The sequence below is a fragment of the Fistularia commersonii genome, chromosome 32, assembly GCF_037954325.1.
Source record: "Fistularia commersonii isolate RoL2024-O1a breed Wild chromosome 32, RoL_Fcom_v1.0, whole genome shotgun sequence".
In the NCBI taxonomy this organism is placed as follows: Eukaryota; Metazoa; Chordata; class Actinopteri; order Syngnathiformes; family Fistulariidae; genus Fistularia; species Fistularia commersonii.
The window spans coordinates 9079422-9102251 of NC_141315.1; the positions used below are offsets into that span (position 1 = coordinate 9079422).

Consider the following 22830-nt stretch of genomic DNA (forward strand, 5'->3'; position numbering starts at 1 on the left):
TGTTTTTTCAAAAAAAAAAAATTTTTGGAACATATCGCGCGAAAACAAGGAAGAACAAGGAAGTTCTTTTTTTTTTTTTTTTTTTCTAATTTTGTTTACCAATAACCCCCCTCAGCCCCAGAGAAGCACAGCCTGATGGTAATTACATTTAATGAGATCACGGGGTCGTCTGCGGGTTTGCTCTCCGGCTAATTGCCCCCCAGCGTGGGGTCCGCGGGCTTGTTTGTCTGGTGGCGATTCCCCCTCATTTCCAGCCTCACGATTGGCCATTTCGCCTCTGTTTTCTAGCCGCGGGGGGCGTTTAGTTAATCCATTAACCACCGGTTGCCCCCTCCCACCCCGGCGGGGGGGGGGGGTCAAGCCCCGCTGACCTATAAGAAGGGACTCTCGCTGTCACTCCTCCAGTCTACATCGCCGTTTCTTTCTTCCTTGTTTTGGTTTCTGCAAAGATTTCACTTTCCATCCCCGGGCGAGGCGGGGGAAACCGCACGCCGCCGCTCTGCCGTGACTCATCTTTCCTCTCCGTGTGAGTCACTATTCTCCGAATCGTCCCGCCGGAGATGCTGCGGAGCCTGTGGACGTTCTGCCTGTGCGTCTCCTGGGCCGAGGCGCACATCTGGGCCTGGATGCTCAACATGCCGCACGGGCCGCCAAAGGAAGGAGCGGTTATGGCGAGGAAGGACGGCGCTCCCGCCGCCAAGGCGTCCACGGTGAGTCAGCCCTGTTTGGGGCAACCACAAAAACAAAGGCGGTATATTAATATTCATGCATTTATATTCAGAGGGAAAAATGCAATTTTGTAAATAAAGATCTTCAAGGCATTGATTACTTTTATAAATTCTACCAAACAAGGGTGTCAGGATTTTTTTTTTTCCGCTGTTTAGAATTTTATCACCATGTTTGGAGTTTTTATGCAACATGGAAAGTTTCCCCCGAAAAATAAACGTGTACGAACGGCGAGGCCTCACGTTGGTGTCCTCTCCAGATCGTCTGCGACCACGACAGGGCGTGTGGGCGGGGCTTTTCCTGCGACCGCCACTTCGGTCTTTGCGTGCCGCTGCGAGGGGAGGGGCTCTACTGCCGGCGGGATGCGCAGTGCGTCCGTGGGCTCAGCTGCATGTTTGGAAAGTGCCATCGCAGCGTCCCCAGTGGACAGGAGGGTACGAGCACAATGCCTTATTATTGATATTATTATTGTTCTCATTATTCATTTGGTGCAAGATTATTCGCCAAATATTTCTATTTCTATGCTGATCCGGTTGATATCTTGAGTGAACTAGCAAACGGATCATTTTTACATGCCGGTTAAGTTAATCCATTTAACTTAATTAATTTGGATTAATTGTATCCTTTTTTTTTTTTTTTAATTGTTTATAATTAATGAATCAATCATATTTTCTAATGAATTTATTATCATGGATTCATTTTATTAATTCGAAAATTAAGTAAATGAGGAAAATGATTAATAATCTGGATTATGAAAAGCCTTTCACCACCAAAGTCAACTTTTTTTTTTTTTTTTCTTGGTATCCTCGCAGGCGCCAGGTGTAAAGTGGACCGGGACTGCGAGGCGTCCATGTGCTGCGCCCGGCATCACGGCGAGCAGGTGTGCAAGAGGCGGCTGACGCGCGGCGAGGACTGCTACGTGCCCGACGGCGGCCTGGCGTTTAGCATCAACCAGATTTGCCCGTGCGACGAGGGACTTCTGTGCCGTGAAAACAGGCCCCGCTGGCGTCGGGAGTACGTAAAGCTAACCACAGTAGCATTGTCTTTATCGCTAGCTCCGCCTCCAGGGGCGGAGGGTGGGGCGGGATTATATGGTTAATCCCAAGTGTCCTCAAACGAGCGTCTCCAGATGTAGCGCCCCATTGTTTCCACATCCCTTCCTGTCATGCACCTCCATCGCCACTAGAGGGCGCTAAAAACACCCACGCCCAGGTCTGGAGGGGGCGGAGCCAAAATTTGCAGATATTAACCCGCGCTGTGTTTCCTTTCTCAGGAGGGATTTCATCTTCCAGCCCGACCTGCCCAGCTGGACCTGCCAGGCCCCAAAACCCTGAACGCCAGACCGGAAACACAAGATATTTATTTTTTGATGAAAATGTAAATACTTGTACATAAACATAAATGTATGTTCTTTTTTTTTTTTGTTGGTTTATTTGTTTGTTTGTTTGCTTATGAACGTCCGTTGTTTTCAATGTTTAATTTTGTATATTTTAAAAAAAAGCACTATTATATATCTGTGTCTCCATGATGCATTCAATGGCATTCTATGGCTTCCACAAATTCACCCCTAAGTGTAATGAATAAACTAATTTCTTTTATTTTTAAATTGAGGTTTCTGTTTCCGTCCAAACCCAAGCATGGATCTTCCTCATACATACATTCATTCACTCCGCTCGCCAACTCGTTCCAGAGCCAGATTTGATTTAACACCTCAAACGCCGTACGTTGAAACGACGGAACAAGAATTTCTGAATACATTTACAAGAGATGGGATCGTGAAAAGCCGCAAACCGACCTCTTTGTCAAATAGTTAGTTTGACTGATGCTTCCCGACACAAATGGTTTTGGAAAAACCCAACTGGGACTCGTTGCTCCGGCGTGAACCGGCCGGCAGACACTGCGTCCTCCTCCGAGGACACCGGGCCGATGTCCCGGATTATATAACCCGGTGTAATCCCCACACCTGCTTTTTAGATCGCTATCCCACCATCGCGGCTTTCAGATGCTAATCGTCGGCATTGGCGGAGCCGCGCCGATCATCTTACCCCACTTATTCTCCGGTTGGGTTCCACTCAACCAACCTGGAAGTCGGAAAAGAAAAACAACAAATGGCCGCTCGCTTCCACCAGGACTTGCTAACGTTCTAGCGCGGAGCTCCCGGGGGCCTCCGGAGGTTTAGCCGCGGCGGCGGCGGCGGCGAGCGTGGAGTTATGGATGGCGTCTCAGAGGGGTGGGGTCGGCAGGTTCTCACCCCAGATCATCGCACAAAAGGCGGGAAAGGATGCCGGGAAAGCTGATATTTGTGAAAGAGGCAGAAAGTGTTCTCCCCTTCAGAACACTGGGACCAGTCTGTTTTGAGCTTTTATATCTTCCTGAATGTCCCTGAACACATCGTCCTTGTCCGAAAAACGAGGGGACGCCGAAAAAAGATCCGCCGGGTTCCTGTCTGAATTTCAGGCCGCGGTTTTTGCCATCCTGGAAGAGGAAAATCTCAGCTAAATAAAGTCCTGTCAATTTCTGGAATAATTTAGATAATTAAACATAAATGGATGATTTTTTAAAAAAGAAATGACATAAAACATGCCGGCTCACATTCTGGGAAGGGATAATTAATACCCACTTGAGTATGTGCTGGCAGATGCTATCAGATTTCTAGCTAGTCCTGTGTAAATCCTGCACAAATACTCTTTGAAAAGTAATGTAACTATTACTTTTTTATTTTTCTAGGGTGGTGGAGGTGGGGAGGACGGGCCCCGCGGGGCCTGGCGCAGCACAGAGAGCATTTGTGAGCGGCTCCACAATGGAGCCCTGAAAGGAGAGGCCTATAAAAGGCCTCATTGGCTCTGCTGGCCGTCAAACGGAGAATATGAGGGCGCTCTGACGCCGGCGACTGGACCCGCGGAGCTTTACTTGCACAGGTGAGTTCCGCCGCCGTCGGTGGACGCCACGGACGTTTGGATCTGCGGGCAGCGGCGTGGCGTCATGGCCGCCGCCGTCGACCTTCTCCCGGCGCCGCTGCCGCTGTTGCTGCTCTTGCTGATGCACGGCGCCTGGAGCTGCACGCCGCAGAAAGCGGGTAAAAGAAACGTCACGCAAACAACAAGAATCACCGGTGATTATTACATCAATAAAGATGTATTAGAATAATGGAAATTAAACAAAAACAACATTTTAATTAGAGGAATAAAAACACTTCAGATTGCAGGTATGTGTGCCCTTTCAAATGTTTTTTTTTATTTCAGATTACATGTGATATGTAAGATTATTTGGGTTATTACAAAACACTTGTGTTATGTAATACCATTATTTTATTACGATATTAACAATAGTTCATATTACTTTAGGTTATGTGTGTTATGTCAGAGTGTGTAATGCCAGATCATTTGGTATATTTCAGACTATGTGTAATTCCAGATTATTTGTGTTATATTAGATTGTGTGTGATTTCAAACTATATGCGTTCTTGCTGATTATTTCAAATGATGTGTAATTCCAGATTATTTTTTTATTCAGATTATGTGTAATTCCAGAATATTTTTTTTATTCAGATTATGTGTAATTCCAGATTATTTGTGTTATTTCAGATTGTGTGTGATTTCAAACTATTTGTGTTATTGCAGATTATTCCAGACATTTGTGTTATAACGAATTATTTGTGTTATTTCAGATCACATGTGTTGTTCCAAATTACTTGTAATATTTCAGATTATGTGTCCTTTCAAATAGCGCATTATCTCAGATTATTTGTGTTACTTCAGGCCGTCGGTGTTATTCTATCCAGATTACACGCGTTATCTCAGATTGTTTTTGCTATTTCAGATCTCGCTTGTTATTCCAGATTATTCAGACGATGTGCATAATTTCAGACTACATCATGGTGTCGTGTTTCCCGAACACCATCATCGCCAACGTGCCCGAGTGTCCTTACGGCTGGGAGCTGGATCAGCTTTCCCTGGGGGGGCTCTGCTACAGCGGGACGCACAGCCCGGGATTCTACCGCTTCATAATCCCGGACCTCACGCCCAGAAACCACTCCTACTGCGGCACGCTGTCCGAGGTGACCCTTTGCTAATCTCCCCCGAACATCAGACCATACAGATGAAGAATACTTGCTAGTAAGCAAGAGTGAGCTGCCCCTTCACTCCCATGCAAAGTGAGCGAAAAAAGTAAATTGATAGATAAATAATCCGCCCAAACCAGGAATTCCGCGGCACCTCCGGCCAATCAGCGGGTGTGAATCCTGGATCGGCAGCACTGGAAAGTTTTGTAACCCCCTGATTCTGAAGCCAAAGCGATGGCAGTTGATGTGTGTGTGGGTAGTTGTTTGTTTTAACTGAATTCAAAAGTGATGGCTCACCGTGAGGGTTACAGAGAGTGTGTGTGGAAGAGGCATGGATGCTCACAAAAACACTCATCTGGTCAAGCGCATCCAGTCTCAGGTGATGAATTTCTGCAGGAGAATAAAAGATCACAGGGTTAATATTTTGTTACCTACAAAGAAAATATAGTTAAATATAATATGACAGCTGGAGGAGAAACTGAAATATAATAAAACATAACAAAATGTATTATCTATAATATGAAAAATAACTATTTTGACAAAATGCTAATCGAAACCATAGTCTTTTTAAGGTGCCATGCGGCTAGTTAGCCGCGCCGCGCCATCTCAGGGCTAAGAAGTTGTGCTACACATACCAAAACAAAATGCTAATCAAAACCCTGGTCTTTCAAAGGTGCAATGGAGCTAGTTAGCTGTGCTGCAACGTCACCAGGCTAAGAAGTTGTTGCTACACAAACCAAAACAAAACGCTAATCGAAGCCATGGTGTTTTTAAGGTGCAATCCAGCTTGCTAGTCGTGCTGCAACATCATAGGGCTACGAAGTTGTTGCGACACAAACCAAAACAAAACGCTAATCGAAGCCATGGTCTTTTTAAGGTGCAATCCAGCTAGTTAGCCATGCTGCAACATCACAAGGCTAAGTAGTTGTTGCTACACAAACCAAAACAAAATAGTTGTGTAGCATAAACCCGAACAAAACCCTTAGTGCCGCACCGCTAGGTAGCGCCGTAGCAGGTATCAACTTTTAGCCTGCTTTGCTAGCAGCTAAGAGAAGAAATCAAAGATGGTCCCTTGTGTTTTGTTCCCCCCTGCAGTACATGCCTGGCAAAGACCCCAAGTACGTCTTCTACAACTCCATCGTGTCCAACGACACCTCTCTAACCGTCCGGAACCAGCCGGTCAACTACACCTTCAGCTGCATCTACCGGGCCGCCTATCTGGTGAACAATGCGGTTTTCAGCCAGAGGTAGGCGCCAGATCAGACCGGACAGCCGGCGCCCCCCTAAATGAAGGCTACGTGCGCGCTAACCCGATGACTTGCAGCGTTTTTACCAAACCCTCTGCTTTTTCCAGAGTGGCGACGATTTACGTCAACAACGGGAGCGTAGGCACTTTTAAGTCGCAGTTGTCTATGAACGTCTTCACGGTGAGTCGCCTCCTTGCCTTCCCCGGCCGGGAAAAGAAACAAAAAAAAACAAACGGGAAAACACAAATGAACGCAAAATATTTCTTAGAACTCCAAGTTCCTGTACGTCAAGGACGCCCCCTTCGTCCTGGACACTTACGAGATCGGCTCGGAGGTTTTCATCGGCCTCGAGGCGAAGGGGCTGAGCAACAGGTCCGCCACTTTTCCGATGTCTGAACCAAGCGATGTAGGGGAAGCCTCTGTTTTATTTTATTCTATTTTTTAAACTTCACCTTTCAGATTCAAAGTCGTCATCACCAACTGCTGGGCCACTCCGTCCCCTCACTCCACCGACAGGAAGAGGTGGAGTCTCATCATCAACAGGTGACCTTGCAGTACCGCATCACACCACTAGATGCCGCCACTGCGCAAAACACGTACCGTCAAAGTACATCCGAACACGAGCGCTACGACGCTTTTGTGTTCTGGTGTTCCTTGATATCCTAAAAACACAGAAGAATGCCTTCCTGACTCGGGTTTCTGTCATCTGTCTGTAACTCCGCCCACTTCTCACTGCTCTTCGCCAGCTGCCCGTCCGACGACACGGTGGCCATTTTTGAGAATGCCAAAGACAGCCGCTCCACATTCAAGTTCAACTCCTTTCGCTTCCAGCGCCTGGAAAAGGTCTCCACCATCTGGCTCCACTGCGAAGTCCAGGTTTGCGACGGAGAGCGGCTCGCCTGCCAGCCTGTGAGTGACAGCTCGGGCGCCGCAGAACCTCAACCATCGCTAATACAGTGATCTCTCGCTGTAACGCGGTTTACTTTTCACGGTTTCGCTACTTCACGGAGTTGCATCGTGCGTTGTGTTCTGCATTCTGATTGGCTAAAAAGTCACTCCGCTTCTTCTCTACCTGTGCGTCAATAATATTGCAGTTTAATATGTAGAAGTACGTAAAACAGCTTGCCAAATTTACATTACGTACGTGCAAATTCTCTTGCAATTTCGAGTTTCTCTAAAACCTATAATGTTGACAAAACGCTCTGGACCGACAAAAGCACTTTGCAGGGCCCAAAAGGAAGCGGAAGATGCTATTCATCGCAGATAAAGTTAAACTTCTGGACATGCTAAGGGAAGGTAAAAGCTATGCGGCTGTAGGTCGGCATTACGGAACGAATTAATCTTCCGTTCGTTCCATAAAGAAGGAAGAAAAAAACATAAGGACGACAGCAGCAATGTATAATAGAGTATTTAATTGTATAATAATTGTAAAAACAAAAATGAAGGTTTCTACGTCATGGATTTTGCCTATCACGGGTTCTTTTTGGAACGTAACCCTCGCGAAAAACAAGGGTATACTGTATTCGCATTCCGCTTTATTTTATCGATTTGCGTCAAACCGCGCTAAATTAAAACCCCCTTAATAACTGAAATGGATGACGTTCTTGTTTAATCAGTCGTTTAACATACACGTTTAAAGACATTCGTCAAAATTGGACATTACTCTGTTTAGAAATGGAAAGGTGACATTTGCGATAACGCCATTTCTCTAATCTCCCTTGCCGAAGAGCCCCTGTTCGGCCAGGAGTCTGTCGCCTGGGCCGGGACCGAGCGGCGGCGTCCTCACCGCTGAGTTTCGCATTAAAGGTGCAGTACGTAATATTAGCTCGCACAAAAAAAAAGGACTGCATTGAAATACACAATGGATTCCTTCCTTTGTTTTTATCTCCGCAGCTAAGCAGCCGTCCAACACTGGACACGCGGCAGGTAAACAAGCGACGTGTCATTTTACATCGTTGTTGTTGCCGCTTCATTTATGGGAGGTTCTTGCGCCTGATTGCTTCATACTTTTCTTTTCTTTATTCCTCAGTGCTTGTTTCCCGGACGCCGTTCCTCCCGCTGCTGATCCTGATCGCCACGAGCTGCGACCTCATTGCAGGAAGAATTGCTTAGTTTCAGAAACAAATGTTTTCAAGAGGATGCAGCGATTTCTGTAATTACATCTTTTTTGAAACGTTTTTGATCTCCAATAAATATGAATCAGAAGACGACAGATTTTTTTTCTTGTTTTACTTGAAAACATTCTGCATCTCTATCCACCGTTAATTAAAAAAATCAAAATACAGATTTTGATCGGATGGCTAAACACAGCTTAATATTTCCTCCCTGCTAAGTCTGGTGTCAAAAACAACGGTTGAACACAACACGATCGCAAATCCAGAAATTCTTCTCGATAGCGACCAAAGTTGTTGCCAGGCAAGTTTCCAGACCAAAGCGTGATAGGTGATAAAATAATTTAAAAAGAATAACGCGCCGCAAGTGAAGCGCAACCATTGCAATCGCATAGTTTTTCAATAAATCAATAAATCAATAAATCAATAAATCAATAAAATCCCCAAATCCCAGTAAGTATTTGCTACAGTGGAATTTAAAACAAATGATTGTAAAAAATTATTTTATTTGCAGTTGTTGTATAGTAGTAGTAAAATAGGCGCATTATTTAGAACACGTTCACAGTTTTAGATTTTAATTCCTTATTAGCTAAAATGTGAGATTTAGCGCCATTTTTCCACAGCAGCGAATCAAATCATCCTGCCGCTGCAAACCGATCGTCGACGTGAAATCGGGGCGAAGCATCACGTCCTCCGATCTTCCTTCCTCTGCCGTTTGTTTGCGTTAGCATAGCGGGGAAACCCCTGGAAGTGTTAGCGCGCCGTTCCGTCCTCAAATGTTCACCGTTGTCATGCTGCTGTCCGTCACGCGTGTCTCCGTCAGCATCTTCTTAGCCCTTCTGTCCGCGGGCCGGCAAACTCCCGTTTTCTTGGGTAGAGACGTGGCGCTTAAGTTAAAAACACTTACGGGGAGATGGACAAACAACGGCCGTGCTAGCGCTCGGGTGAAGAGTTGCTAACTACACCAAGCTGAGCGGCGCTAAATGGTAAAAACCCAACATGATAGATTCGGTCCTCTGGTTTTGCTCTTCCTCCCGTACAAATCTAACATCTATTAAAGTTTCGTAAGGGGAAGGGTGATGATTGCCGGCCCTCACTCGCTCCTCCAAGCTAACCGATCAAGGATCATACCTCCGTCGGCTGGTGGACGCTGTCGGCCTGCGGGGAGCCGTGAGCTGCGACAGGAGGGCAGAACCCCTGTTTGCTCAGCAACCAGTAGGTCTTGTGGTATCCTTTGCCCTGCGGCGACACCGAGGCACACCGCTGGAGCTTAAAAAAGAAAAAAAAACATCTGCGGCGATGTTTTAAAGGACAAAAAAATGTGAGATGTCACCTTCATTTCGATTTCGCCTCTTTCTTCCAGCTGGAAGGATCCGTCCTGGACCAGGATGTCAGCCGTGCACTGAGATAGGTGGATCTTCAGAGCTGAGGGGGATAAAGAAACATCCGAAGCAGCACGGCTAATATGGTTGGACATTCTTATTTCGTTTTATTTTTACTGGAATGTCTTCATTTTACTCACGCAAGCTGTTACTCTCCATGCGGGACGCCATGTTGACGGTGTCACCGAACAGGCAGTAGCGGGGCATGGTGCTGCCGACCACGCCGGCCACCACTGGACCTGCACCACCCGGAACACCGTCAGGTATTTCATAGATAAACTACAACAAATGCTAGGATCTGCATAGCATTAGCACGCTATGCAGAGCAAGGAAAGATGGGAATAGAATAAACAGATTCATGATAGGCTTTTGCCTCTTGACACCGGAAGGGGATGCCAGATTTTTGGACACCACAGGGGACGATCCCGACTCCCTTCCTGTTCACACTCTACGCCTCTGACTTCAGCTTCTGCTCACAGTGCAGCCACCAGGAGAAGTTCTTGGACAACTCTGCCATTATGGGCTTTATCAATGGAGGCCAGGAGGCTGAGTGCAGGAGTGTGGTGGACATGTTTGTGGAGTGGTATGGACTTAACCACCTGCACTAGGTGGTTTAGTGCACTAAGACAAAAGAGTTGGTAGTGGACTTTAGGCAAAGGGAGGACCGGTCCAAAGTCCATGTCCACTAACGGGACTGATATGGACACTCTGGACGAGTACAAGTACCTGGGCGTCCATATAAACAACAAACTAGACCGGACTAAAAAACGTATACAAGAAAGGTCAGGGCCGCCTGTTCTTTCTCAAGAGAATCAGGTCTTTCAACGTCTGCAGAGCCTTACTGCGGATGTTTTATCACACGGTGGTGTTCAGCATCATCTTCTTCAGCAGAATGAAGGCAGCCGACACTAACAGACTTAATAAGCTAATCGGGAAGGCCGGCTCCATCCTGGGAGTTGAACTGGACTTGTTAGCGGAGGCGTAGCTGCTCGGTATCTGGGACAACACCTCTCACCCCTCGCATGCTGAACCGAGGTCCCACCAGAGATCCTTCAGACGTAGACTAAGATCATGGAGGAGGTCTTTCTTACCTGTGGCCATCAAACTTTATGACTCTTTCTGCAAGAAGGAAACCTGACAGCAATAAAATCAATATCATGTGTCAAGTGAATGGATGTAATGCTTGAGCCTTCCGGCAAAAGAATTTCCTTCGGGATGATAAACTTCTATTTTATTCTATTTGAGTGTGTACTACTGACCCCATATATGGGAAAAACTAAATTTAGTGTTCTCGTTCCCGCTGCAGCTCAGCAAAAGAACAGGTAGCCAATGTTAAGTGCTAGCGCAACTCCTAGCTTGTACTGTGAATGCTCTTATGCACTGGCAAAATACACAAGTCATGTTTTTCATTAGTTCTTGTTTTAACCGAACTGTGATTTGACACAGAACCCCTATCAGAAGAGCGCTTAATTCCCTTTTAAAAATGATTGTAAATCAGTCAAAGGCACAGGGAAGAAACAAAACCGCAGTGTTAAAGTACTCGGCCCCGCTTTGTCCGAATGGCATGCGGCGAAGAGGCCGATTGGATGCGTCAATGCGGCATCAGCTACAATAACAACCCTTGGATTATTTGCCTTGGAGTGTCTGTGCGTGACTCTGCGCTGCTTCCAGTCCGAATCAGAGGGGAACCCGCCCTCCGCCCTGCCATCCCCGCCTGTTGCCGTTTTAATAAATACAGTTTCAAACTTGATGATAGCGGCAAAAAAAACAAAAACAAACCTAATTTACGCAAGACTCTGCACGATGCACAGATGTTTGTGATGGATGAGGCAAAACAGTGAGGCATCTGTTAACCAAAAAACCTCTTTTTGCGTCCTGTCCCCGTTGGCTCCTACCCGAATGGATTCCGATGCGAATTGCGAAACTCTCTGTGGGCATGTGGCGGATTTTGAAGAGTTTGATGGCGCTCAGGAAGTGCAGGGCCATGGTGGATATCTCCAAGGCGTGCTGGTTGCCGTTGCTGATGGGTAGCCCGCTAGCCACCATGTATGCATCGCCGATCGTCTCCACCTTGCAAAGAAAAAAAGCGGAAGCGGTTTCCCAAAATGCAGTGCAGCATAGTTGAAAAAAGCAAAAATGCGCTATGCTAATGTAAGAACTAGCAAGCACTGAAGCTAATAAAGGTACTGTATTTAGTCAATTGTAGCATTGCAGTGTAGTAAAACAGGCAATTGCTAACTTCATTAGCCCTAAATACCTTCAGACATTGGCATAAGATCGCAAGGGCCGAGTCTCAGATCAAAAAAAAATCGGGTGAAGACACCGAACCCACTGCTTCAAGAGAGAATTCTTCCAACCAACGCTGTCTACTCACTTTGTAGACATCGTACATCTTGATGATGTCGTCGAAGAGGCTGTAGAGGTCATTGAGGAACGTGACCACCTCCATGGCGGAGCTGACGGAACACATGGAGGTGAAACCAACGATGTCCGAGAAGAAGATGGTGACCATGTCGTAGCTGCGCGGCTCCACCGGCTTCCCGGCCATCAGCTGGTCGGCGATGTACCTTCAACCAAAGAAGCAGTGGCTAAGTGATCCAGGCACTATGGTCTAGTACAGGGGTGTCAAACATACGGCCCGCGGGCCGGAATCAGCCCGCAAAGTGGTTCAATCAAGCCCGCAGGATAATTTGAAAGTGAAAAAATGCATATAAGATAAGGATTTTTTTTTTGTTTTTAAATGCAATTCAAGAATTTTCTGCTAGGGGGGCGTATTATTTTGGTCAGAGTAGACGACAATCCGCATCGCTGAGACGGACCAATCAGCGGACGTTATCGATGCACCACCTGCTGCTTGTTATGACGTTGTTTCTACCCTGTTCTCCACCTCCCAGCTACGCCCTCATTAGCCAAAACGTCATTATCAAAACAGAGAAGAGTAGTTAGAGTGTAGAATTTTCAAAGAAAAATGGACTACGTCCTATTTATTTACGGAGACGCACGGGAAACCTTTGTGCTTGGCGTGTTTGCAACAAGTTTCGGTATTTAAGGAACGCAATATACGGCGCCACTACGAGACTCATCAGAGCGAAAAACATGACAGCTTGCAAAGACGACTGAGAAGAGATAAGATCAACCAATCGCTGGCCGGTCTGAGGAAACAGCGTCCACTTTCACCCATAGCCGAGAAATCAGTGACGCAGCGGTAAAAGCCAGCTAGCTAGTTGCTAGCGAAAATGTGCAATTTAAAGTTAGTCACCAGCTTCACTACAAACTAGTATGATGGAATTCTACTGTTCTTGCAGCTCCATACATTTTCAGTATGTGTTGTATGTGTTTGCATGTTTCATGTATGAAGTTTACACATTTACAGAACAGGTGAACACTTTCTTCCTTACTCATTTAATAGCACTCTTTTTAGTTTGTAGGGTGTAGGCAGGGATTCAATTTAGATTTTATATGCACATGTGTAAATGGTTTAAGAATCCCTTTCTTTATAAGTTTCATTTAATCTTAAAGTGCATTACTATAATTTTCAATACCAATTACTTGTTAAAGTTTTGTGCCTTTGTACGATCAGTGGGATCGCATGATCACATGATGGCTAATGCATTCATGTGAATGATAGAAGTAAATTGCACTTTTGTTTAAGGAAATATGAGGTGTTTCATGAAATGTTTTGTAAAAAGATTTTCCTGATGTCCTTGTACTTCTTTACACCAAAACAGAGGAAAGACATGATACTTTGGTTATTTATTGCTGAGTATGCTATCATTTTAAAGGTCCGGCCCACTTGACATCTTCCTGGGCCGTAAATGGTCGCCATGAGAAATGAGTTTGACACCCCTGGTCTCGTAGGAGCCGCCTTACTTACTTTGGCAACATGCTGGAGAGGAGCTTGTCTGCGCGAGCCTTCTCGGCAGCCAGCTGATGGGTCCTCTCCTCCACCACCTCCTCCAAGTGATTGGCGTATTTCTCCAACTTTTCCACCATATTGTCCAGTATATTTGCATAACTACAATAAAAAAAAAAAAAACAAAAAGAAATCAATCATCGCCTTCATGGAGGAGGTTCTTCGCTAACTGATATTTGGTGCTTGGATATGACCTCTCTGGGCTGCTGTCCCTCAACTGCCTCCTGATCGAGCCAAACGGCGGTCGGTGGTCGGGGTTCTCGCTCCAGCAGATCCTCAGCAGGCAGTTGATGTTCTCCTCGCAGAGTTCCTCAGAGAGCATCGGTCGCAGGGGTTCCCCTTGGAAGGGTGTTCGCAACTGCATGATAATCTCTGGATGACACATGTAGGGGAAGAACCTCTGGTTGGACTCTTTTTAGGGGCTTGGGACTGAGCTGAAGAAAATCTCAAGTGAGAGCAAAGCATCGCTCTATTTACAAGTAGAGCCATGGAACTCATTACGGAGTCCCTTCTAGTGCAGGGGTCGGCAACCCGTAACACCCAAAGAGCCATTTGGACCCGGTTTCCTCAGAAAAGAAAACACCGGGAGCCGCAATTACTTTTTGACGTCTAAAATAAAGGTACCGCTGTATATATTGCTTTTTATTACCTTTACACTTTGTATAAACAAGTGTGTTGCTTCTGAAATTCACAAAGCATCACAGAGGAAATTAAATTTTATTTATGTGATGAACTTTCAGAGCGTGTAGCGGAGCCTTGACCTGAATTTTAAAAATAAATCGGGAAAAAAAAATCACTGTGTCGGTAAACAATAAAAAATAAATATTTGCAAAATATCTTCATTAATATTTATTTTACCTGGTTTATGGGACTTCTGCTCCTGAACTTCTGCGCACAGCATCTGCAAATCGGGACTTTACCGGCTGGCGGGTATACCGGCTTCCGCGAGCGTGACGTTATTTTGAGCGGCGAAAAATAATAAATATAATTTTATGTAATATTTCAAGATCACAATAACCTTCCAGCTTAGAACTAAAAGTAAAAAAAAAGGAATTAACACAAGTGAAATACACTTAAATTACATATTTACCGTATTTTCCGGACTATAAGTCGCGTTTTTTTTCATAGTTTGGTGGGGGGTGCGACTTATACTCAGGAGCGACTTATGTGTGAAATTTTTAACACATTATTACCGGTACCGGTATATAATTTCACATGTTATTTTTACATTGAACCGCAAGAGGGCGCTATAGGCCTGTGATAATAATTTCAACATTAGCGAAGAACTTAACAAAAACGGCACCGAAAAGGAAATCGTATTCTGCTGATTACAAGCTGCGAGTAGTAAAATATGCAGCCGAAAACAGTAATCGAGCTGCAGAGAGAAAGTTTGGAGTTAGCGAGACGAAAAGCGGAGGTAACTCTAACTGAAATGAAGACAACAAAAAAGGCTAATCGCGGGCTAAAAGCTAATCGCGGGCTAAAAGCTAATCGCGGGCTAAAAGCCAGGCGGCCACAGCTAGAGGAACGAATGCGCCGTGCAACTTTCGTGGAAGTTATCGAATGGATGGAAAAAGCATGGGCTTCGGTGACGACCGAAACCGTTCTGGCAGGATTCAGAAAGGCTGGAATAGTTGGAACCGGAAGTGACGAAGAGTCTGACGTAAGTGACGTAGAAGAGGAAGCGCCGCATCTTCTGCCTCCGGAGTTAGCGGAGTTGATGAGAAGTGACACCGAGGATGAAGATTTCATGGGATTTTAGTTACCGGGTATTTGGAGTGACACGGACGGTTTTGGTAAACTTCTTATCATGTTATTTATGCTATAGTTATCGGAATAACTGTTGGTATGTTATATTAACATACCGCGCACTTTCTCAGTTGTGTCATGTAATGTAAGCATATCGTTCAGCCTGTTGTTGCCTCTATTCTATTTTTGTTTTAAATAGTTTGTCATTAAAATTTTAAATGACATGTCTGTTCTTGTTGTATTTTATTAAATAAATCCCCCCCCCCCCTCAAGATGCGACTTATACTCCAGTGCGACTTATGTATGTTTTTTTCGTTCTTTATTATGCATTTTTGGCTGGTGCGACGTATAATCCGGAGCGACGTATAGTCCGAAAAATACGGTAAGTGCATTCTCTGTGTGAGTGAATCTGATGGTTGACCCGACTAGAATTTTTCCCCCTTCGCCTGCCGCACGTTTCCAGCGGTCGTCAGATCGCGAAATAAACAAGAACGGATGTTTCTTCCTGCACTGACCTTTCGGCTGCAGGTTGATGTCATGATACGGTCCCGCCTTGGAGCTGTACATGAGTTCCCACATGATGATGGCGAAGCTGTAAACATCACCTTTGGGCGTTCCGTTGACCAGGTGACCGACTTGTCTCAGAAGTTCGGGGGCCGTCCAATACATGCCTGTGGCCGGCAAAACAAACCGGTGGCTACAGTCTTTTCAATCCCTCTCAAGCTGCGATGAAAGGGGGCATATTTCACCGGGAAACGCTCATGACTGACCTTCATAATTGGGATTTTCCCTCTGGATCGCTTTGTTTTTGCCCCCGCTCTTAAACTCCCAGAGCCCGAAGCCTGACAGTTTAATCTGGAGTCGGCTGTCCAGCATGCAGGTGCTGGGCTTCAGGTTGCCGTGGAATTTCAGGGCGCTCTTGTGTATGAACTCCATTCCCTGCATCAGACGTAAAACAGGAATCTCAAAATGTATTGTCGTAGCGATAACAACAACAACAAATGGCAACAATCAATATGCAGTTCAATTTTTAATGTTGTTTTTTTTTTTTTGCAGGAAAACTCATTGGAAAAGCCAAAACTTAATAGGCCTGTTTAGTGCTAACAACAGCGCGGTATGATAGTGTCACATGAAAAAGGCTCGCGATGGAAGTTTAGGAAAACAAGTTGAAGGAAGTCAAACGGACGATGAACCTACGTTGACGATGTCATAAGCAAAGGACAGTTTGAACATCCCATCCAGCTCTACATCCGAGTCCTTCAGCACATCCTGCGAAGTTAACAAAACATTAGCATATGAAGCTCGTGGATCGCCGCGCGGCGTGATTCTCCGACGACAAACCGATGTCGGGTGGCCGACCTTCAAGCTGCCTTTCCTGCAGTACTGCATGACCAGGCAGACGTTTGGCGGCTCGACGCACACGCCGAAGAACTGCACCAGGTTCTCATGTTTCATCTCTTTTATCTGTCTTGAAGAGTTTGAGATGTTTAGGAATATAATATCGCTCCCGCGTCTTAGATGACAGCAACCTTTTTTTATTTTTTTTTTACATTTTAGTGGTTGAATTGGATCAGGGTTATCCAGAAGTAGATATACAGCAGCTGGATTTGACGCCGATTAGGAAGAACAACAACAGACAACCATGAAAATGCAATTTGGAATAACTTGAGCAACTTTACCAAATTGAATTCAGCAATGATTGAGGGTTTCTGGAAATTCGAGCCGTCATGGTTCTTCAAGTACTTGATGGCCACTTGAGTTCCCTGAAAAGGAATTTCAAATGCTTCGTCAGGAGGAGGAGCAGAGAGTCGGAGGGAAATCTGAGCCCAAAGCATTGTGTCTTCGACCAACGAGATAAAACCAGTGCGTCCAAATATGGGTGTTTGTCCTGTTCAATGTACTGGATGGTACTTATGGAGCGTAAGGCGGGAAGTATCACTGCACTTTCAGGACTTCATTTTTGCAGACAGCGCCACCTACTGGTCTGGATGACCATACAAGGACAGCATGGCATTCAAAGTATAGCCACTTTGCAAGGATTCCAATGTATGCTAGGTGTAAAGGTCCGTTCCAACCAAATTTTGCTTACTCTGCTTCCTCAGACAACTAATCCTCTTTTAATTCATAAATATATCGACAGCACAGAAATCAACAGAGGAAAACTAGGCCAGCTGAGTGTCTGCGGAGGTTCTCAGTCATCCAGGTCATGGTGAATTCTTGTCAAAATCTTCTTGTCTTGCCAACTGGACTTGAATTTCTTCACTTGAAGACATTTCACCCCTCATCCCAGAAGCTGTTCGGATGGGCCAATCGAATACTAACTTGTCTGCGCCCCAGAACTCATCCAGGTCACTAGGTGGTGCTTTCATACACACTGGAGCTCCAGAAATGGCATCATCCTTGTTTGCAAACTTAGCCTCCGAAGGTACCTGGTAGAGTCCGATAGTGGTGTAGATCTGTTCTTTGCCCGTCTTGTCCCTCAGGCCGTAACTAATGTTGGATAAAGTGGATTGAGAACCTCCGCTGCCGCTCTGACTGCCTGTGGTGCTCGGAGACAAACACTGGCCCACCTGGAAGAGACACCAACGCAAACAAGTTACATCCTGGAGGCTCCTGGATGGTGAGCGTCTGGATCAGGGAACCCTGAGAGTACCGTTGGCTCCCTGATGATGGCGATGTCTGCGTAGTTGATCAGCCACCAGCGAGAGTCGTCCAGCCGGGTCTGGAGGCGTAACTTCTGGAGGATTAGGATGCCAATGCAGCCGACGGCGAGTACACCGATGACAGGGAAGGTCACCAGGAGAGCCAGCAGGACGATGTCTGCCTCCCATCCCGACGACGGTTACAATGTCAGTATCAGTACCTTTTATGAACCTCTCTCCAAGAGACACAGAGTTTAAATTCAAGGCAATCGGTCACGCAGTAGAACACGGGAATCGAGCAGCAGCGAGAGAATTCAGCTTTAACAAATCGATGGTGCGGAATTGGAGGAAGCAACAAGATGACCTTCGCTCAGTAAAGAAGACTAAACAGAGTTTCCGTTACAGTTAGAGGACAGAATTGAACAGTGGGTTGTTGAACAGAGAGCAGCAAGTAGAAGTGTCACCACGTTTACTATTCCAATGAAGGCAACAGCGCTAGCTAGCGACATGAACATCAATGAATTTAGAGACGATCCTTCTTGGTGCTTTCGTTTTTTAATGAAAAGCTTTGAACTGTGACAAATTGGGTTGGAAATACATTGTTTTCAAAGAAGGCGGTAAGAGCTACCGGTACGTGCGGTACTGTGAATGCACTACCCTGTTTTGGGAGTGAATGGCGTTGTCAGAATGTTGGTTTGTATTCTATTAATAAAGTTTGACTGACTTATCTGACTGTTTTGTTGACATTCCCTTTAGCGCAGCTCCATTTAGTGGATGCATAACGCAACCCCAGCTACTACTGTAGCTTCTATTCTATGCGCCTTATAATGCGGTGCGCCTTATATATGATTGTTTTTTTTCAAATGGGCCACTCATTGAAGGTGCGCCTTATGGTGCGGAAAATACGGCACTAGTCGCTAGTTGGTTAGCATCATTTTTGGACTTTTCAGAGGAGAGTGCCATAATTCCTGCTTTCCCAGGTACCGAGCGCTCGTAGCATCTTTCACAATGCTGTTCTGTCTCGCTATCATTAGCCTGGTAGCCCCACGTTCCATGTCTGTGGTCGTTGTATGAAGCATAGTGTAATGTTGCCGGCGAGAAAGAAGTGGAATGACGGCACGGCTTGTTTCGGGATTTGTCATACGCTGCCCCCGACTGGTTTGGAGTTTGGCACAAGTGGCGATGACTGGCTAGTAAATTTACAACTAATGTCTTTAAACGGGTATGAATCGGACTATAATCACTGGTGAGACAAGGTGCTCGGCCATTTTCTGCGTTGTGAACTTTACGTTACCGTTGTTCAGCCACTCGCAGAGCTCATTGTTGAAACCGCACTCTGGATTGTCAGATGGCGGTCTTCCTTTGGGCCAGACCACGGAGTCAAACATTGACGTTGGGCTGAAACAAGTTTTCGTGGTGTTAAAATTTCACACGAGAACATCCTGGAGGGTAGAGCTCGGGGTACAGGTACTTAAAAAGAGATCGTATTTCTCTTTGTGTTACACCCATGTGCGTTTTTTGGCTGGTATCTGCCTAAACATACACATATTGTCATTACATCAATAAGCAAAAGTCATTTACTTCAACGCTATCAATTTACAACTTTTAATATCCAAATCCTGAAATCCTGGTGGTACTACTTGGTCCACTCATGGATTCTTCACAAATTTTATCACAGAGTCAGCACGTTTCTCCCTAGGCGACTGTTATTTACTACATAAAGTCACGGGTGCAGGTTATCGATGAACACAAACTAAACCAGGAACTTCTTTATGGTGACCAACGGCAGATCAGAGATGAGCATTACCTGATCTTTTTGGTGTGGCTGTCGAAATCCAGGATCGGCACGAACTTGGTCATCGCTCCGGCGCGCTGCAGGTCGTAGATGGAATAATCCAGGTTTCTTTCGCCTTCCTCGTCGAAGTGGACCAGTCCGGAGGCACCTTGAAGGGAAATACCGCCGCTGCATCAGGTCGTCTGAAAAAGAGAACGCGCTTCGAGAGCAGGGTTCGATGGCGCGGTCAAAGGTACCGTAAAATCGAATGTTGTTTTTATTTTTCAATCTCTGCAGGAGCTGCCGTCCATCGCGAGGATCCTTGCCGTCTTTCAGGACCTCCTTAAGCCCCATGGCATAGAGAAGGACGGCGTCATGCAAGTAGGCGGAGTAGGGGCTGACCTGGAAATCAGTTTGAGAAAATGTCATCTTTCCTTTTATTATTACATTTAAAAATCCAAATGACTGACACAAAACTGACGGGGGGGATTTTATCGACAGGTGATTTTATCTTCAACACCGACAGCCTTCACCTCCCCCTTGGATGTCAAGTTGCTCTGAAACGGCAGCTCCTTCAGCTTCTCGTAAACTTGCTCGAAGAAGTCGTAGTACTCGTAGCCCTCGTAGGACTTCTGGCCGATGACGAAGACCATGTCGAAGGCCCTGGCCGCGTCCTGGTTAAATCTGCTGTTCAGAGCGTATTTCCACAAGTTATCCTGCTCAGTGGGAAGATTCACACATACGACAGTACGAGAAACATGTCAGTAAATACGGCAGGATCTCCCGCTCTGAGGAAAATGTCTTACGGATCTCTGGCAAGCCGGAAATCTGACTTTACTGTACGTGGCAATGCTAAGCTAACATTCCATGATTATGTACTAGTTCCGCGAAAATAAAAGAACACAGCTTTTCAATCCCGTTTAGTCCCGGCGACATCTTAAACTTGTTTTTAAGGTTCTATCTGTGGTTGCCAAGCTCAGAACCTCGGGCTAATTAGCTAGGTGTATCTAGCGCACAAAAAAAAACAAATCAACAGTTATTCCAAAAATAAAAAGTAAAAACAGAATCATGAAAAATAAACAATATAAAATATAGCATAAAATAATATACAATATAATATATAAAATATAATAATATATCTAAAAAATTGTATATCAAATTTATTAAAATATTAATATATATTAAATATATTACATGAAATCTATCAATTAGATATAACATAATAAAAAAAATAGGTTATTATAAAGTTATTATAAAGAAAGGAAGGTATTGTTAGCATTAGACAAAAGCACTAGCAGGGATCAGGTCTTCTCTTGCAGGTTCTTTGCTGCTTCTCTAAAATTCTATATGAATATCACAGGAAATCACTTTGCGGCATTAAAAGTGTAAATGTCGTGCAGGAACACACACAAAAACTCACCAGGCATTTTAACTCTAAAAATATTACGTGCCGAACTGTCAAGAACCAATATTTCTTCAACATGGAATTTACATTTAACAGTATGAATAAAATGTTTCACTCACCGCCGTGCCACTGACCTCAAAATGTTGCACCAAAAAGAAGACGTAGTCGCCCGCCATCAGGCCCTGACGCTCCGCCTCCTGCAGCAGAGCTAGAGAATCATCTTTGTTGGTCAGCACTATGATAACTGTGCGGGATGGGAGGGGTCAAAGGTCAGACGCGTGCCCATCCATCGGGGTATCGGCGGTCGGACGTGGCGTATCCGTACCTCTGGCGACGGTGGCGATGTATTTCACGTTTCGATAAACCTGCTGGGGGTCGCTGGTGTCGAACTTGACGGCGGCGGTCAGCTTGAATTTGGCTCGTAGCGGATTCTCAATGGTTTTCCACAGGGAGTCCACTTTGTCCCAGGTGTTGGAGTCCAACCCCCCGCCGATCATGGCGATGTGCCTCCAGCCGAAGAACTCCAGGGTCTTCACCAGCACCTCCGAGCTGCGCTTGAGCGGCGGCACAATGTTGACGTAGGAGTCATAGATGCCGCTGTTGTCCATCTTGTCGGACTGGCCGACGAAGCCAAACATCGGTATGTTCCACGTCGAGGCAATCAGACCGGTCACCTGCGGAGCAATGACGCAGAATTCACGTATTAAAACTACGACGACAACACCAGACATGTTAAATTCGCAAGTTGAATACTGAAGATGGGAGTAATAGATTACTAAGTACATTTACTCAAGTGCCAATTAGAGGGGCTTCACTTGATCCTGTACTCGCTCGCCACTTCATCTCTTACTCTTTCCACTCCGCGAGATTTACCCAGCAGCTTTAGTCACTAGTTACCCCCAAGTGGACAAGTACTCGTATGCTCTGTTCAACCTTTAAGGCCCCGATGTCTTCAGATTCATCACTTTTGCATCCGGTACTTCAGAAATCCCACAATTGCTCACATCCCTACCTCCGCCTCCTCGGGGCACGCCGGGCCGAAGAGCGCCGACACGTTCTCTCGCCACACCTGGTGAATGAACCCTCCCAGGGAGAGCTTGGGATTACAGTCTGTGTCCGTGTAGACAAAGTCCAGGGCGTAGTTTCCCAGGATGGAGGGGTTGGTGTTGACCTTCTCCACGGCTATCTGGATGGCGGAGCCCAGGCGCAGGGCGCTGAAGGGGAAGGACGTGTTCCACGGCGCCTGGAAGCCGATCAGCAGCTTGAGGGTTTGGGAGCCGTTAGTGGCGGAGGCGGCCGTCAGGGCCAAGGCGACGTGGAGCGCCAGGATGTTACCGGTTCCCGAGTGGCCGGCTGCTCGCCACATCTTGGTGACTTCAGGGGCTCCGGGGTTTCAGGGGCTTAAATACTCGCTGTGATGCTGCGCGATTTGGTTCGGGAGGAGAAAATGTAAATTTTCAGGAGGGCGGTGGGCGGGAGGTGCAAAAGGGACTGCGGGTTTGCCTTTTCGTAATCCCAACCCTCGAATGAGAACTCTGGGAAAAAAAAAGCTGGCGACATTGGGCGGCTAATTAAATCCAAAAGATAAATAATATTAATTGAGAAAAAAAGACTCGGGTACTGATTATGTGCTAATATCCAACCGGTGATAATGAGGGTTGATTTCATTGGTTGACGTCGGTTCGCTTCAGGAAATGGAAATAAAATAAAGCTGCGAAAGACGATCAGAAAAACATCCGACGGATTTGACCCCGATGCGTCTTCGGTGTCAAAAGCCGGACGCCGTCCATCTTCCCCTCTGTTCGAACGCCCAGACTCTTG

At 45.9% G+C, this 22830-nt stretch overlaps 3 protein-coding genes across 5 annotated transcripts; 2 read left to right on the plus strand and 1 right to left on the minus strand.

The window, feature by feature from the left end:
- The first annotated feature begins 450 nt into the window (after positions 1-450).
- On the plus strand, positions 451-2285 carry LOC147215400 (dickkopf-related protein 3-like). Of its 2 annotated transcripts, XM_086139964.1 has the most exons (4): positions 451-710; positions 986-1160; positions 1539-1740; positions 2000-2285. In XM_086139964.1, the coding sequence occupies exons 1-4, from the start codon at positions 561-563 to the stop codon at positions 2058-2060; spliced, it is 588 nt and encodes a 195-aa protein (XP_085996090.1). In that variant the 5' UTR covers positions 451-560; the 3' UTR covers positions 2061-2285. The 2 variants fall into 2 exon arrangements, with proteins under 2 accessions (XP_085996090.1, XP_085996089.1); XM_086139963.1 differs by lacking the exon at positions 2000-2285 and having other exon boundaries at positions 1539-1871.
- A 1311-nt stretch (positions 2286-3596) lies between these two features.
- Positions 3597-8231, plus strand: tectb (tectorin beta). 2 transcript variants are annotated; one of them, XM_086139945.1, is made up of 10 exons: positions 3597-3802; positions 4593-4783; positions 5882-6033; positions 6141-6213; positions 6302-6405; positions 6493-6576; positions 6780-6942; positions 7761-7839; positions 7927-7959; positions 8063-8231. In XM_086139945.1, the coding sequence occupies exons 1-10, from the start codon at positions 3709-3711 to the stop codon at positions 8143-8145; spliced, it is 1056 nt and encodes a 351-aa protein (XP_085996071.1). In that variant the 5' UTR covers positions 3597-3708; the 3' UTR covers positions 8146-8231. The 2 variants fall into 2 exon arrangements, with proteins under 2 accessions (XP_085996071.1, XP_085996070.1); XM_086139944.1 differs by having other exon boundaries at positions 6493-6555; positions 6865-6942; positions 8063-8131.
- Positions 8232-9269: 1038 nt separating this feature from the next.
- On the minus strand, positions 9270-22375 carry gucy2g (guanylate cyclase 2g). Its single transcript, XM_086139511.1, has 21 exons — positions 22022-22375; positions 21335-21683; positions 21144-21253; positions 20138-20320; positions 19862-20006; positions 19638-19773; positions 19125-19228; positions 17842-18008; positions 17618-17758; positions 16868-16951; positions 16548-16652; positions 16386-16457; positions 15959-16127; positions 15704-15859; positions 13634-13811; positions 13401-13541; positions 11901-12093; positions 11422-11596; positions 9667-9765; positions 9478-9569; positions 9270-9383 (listed from the first exon to the last, which is right to left on the minus strand). Exons 1-21 carry the CDS (start codon positions 22373-22375, stop codon positions 9270-9272), a joined length of 3267 nt encoding a protein of 1088 aa, XP_085995637.1.
- Between the last annotated feature and the right edge of the window lie 455 nt (positions 22376-22830).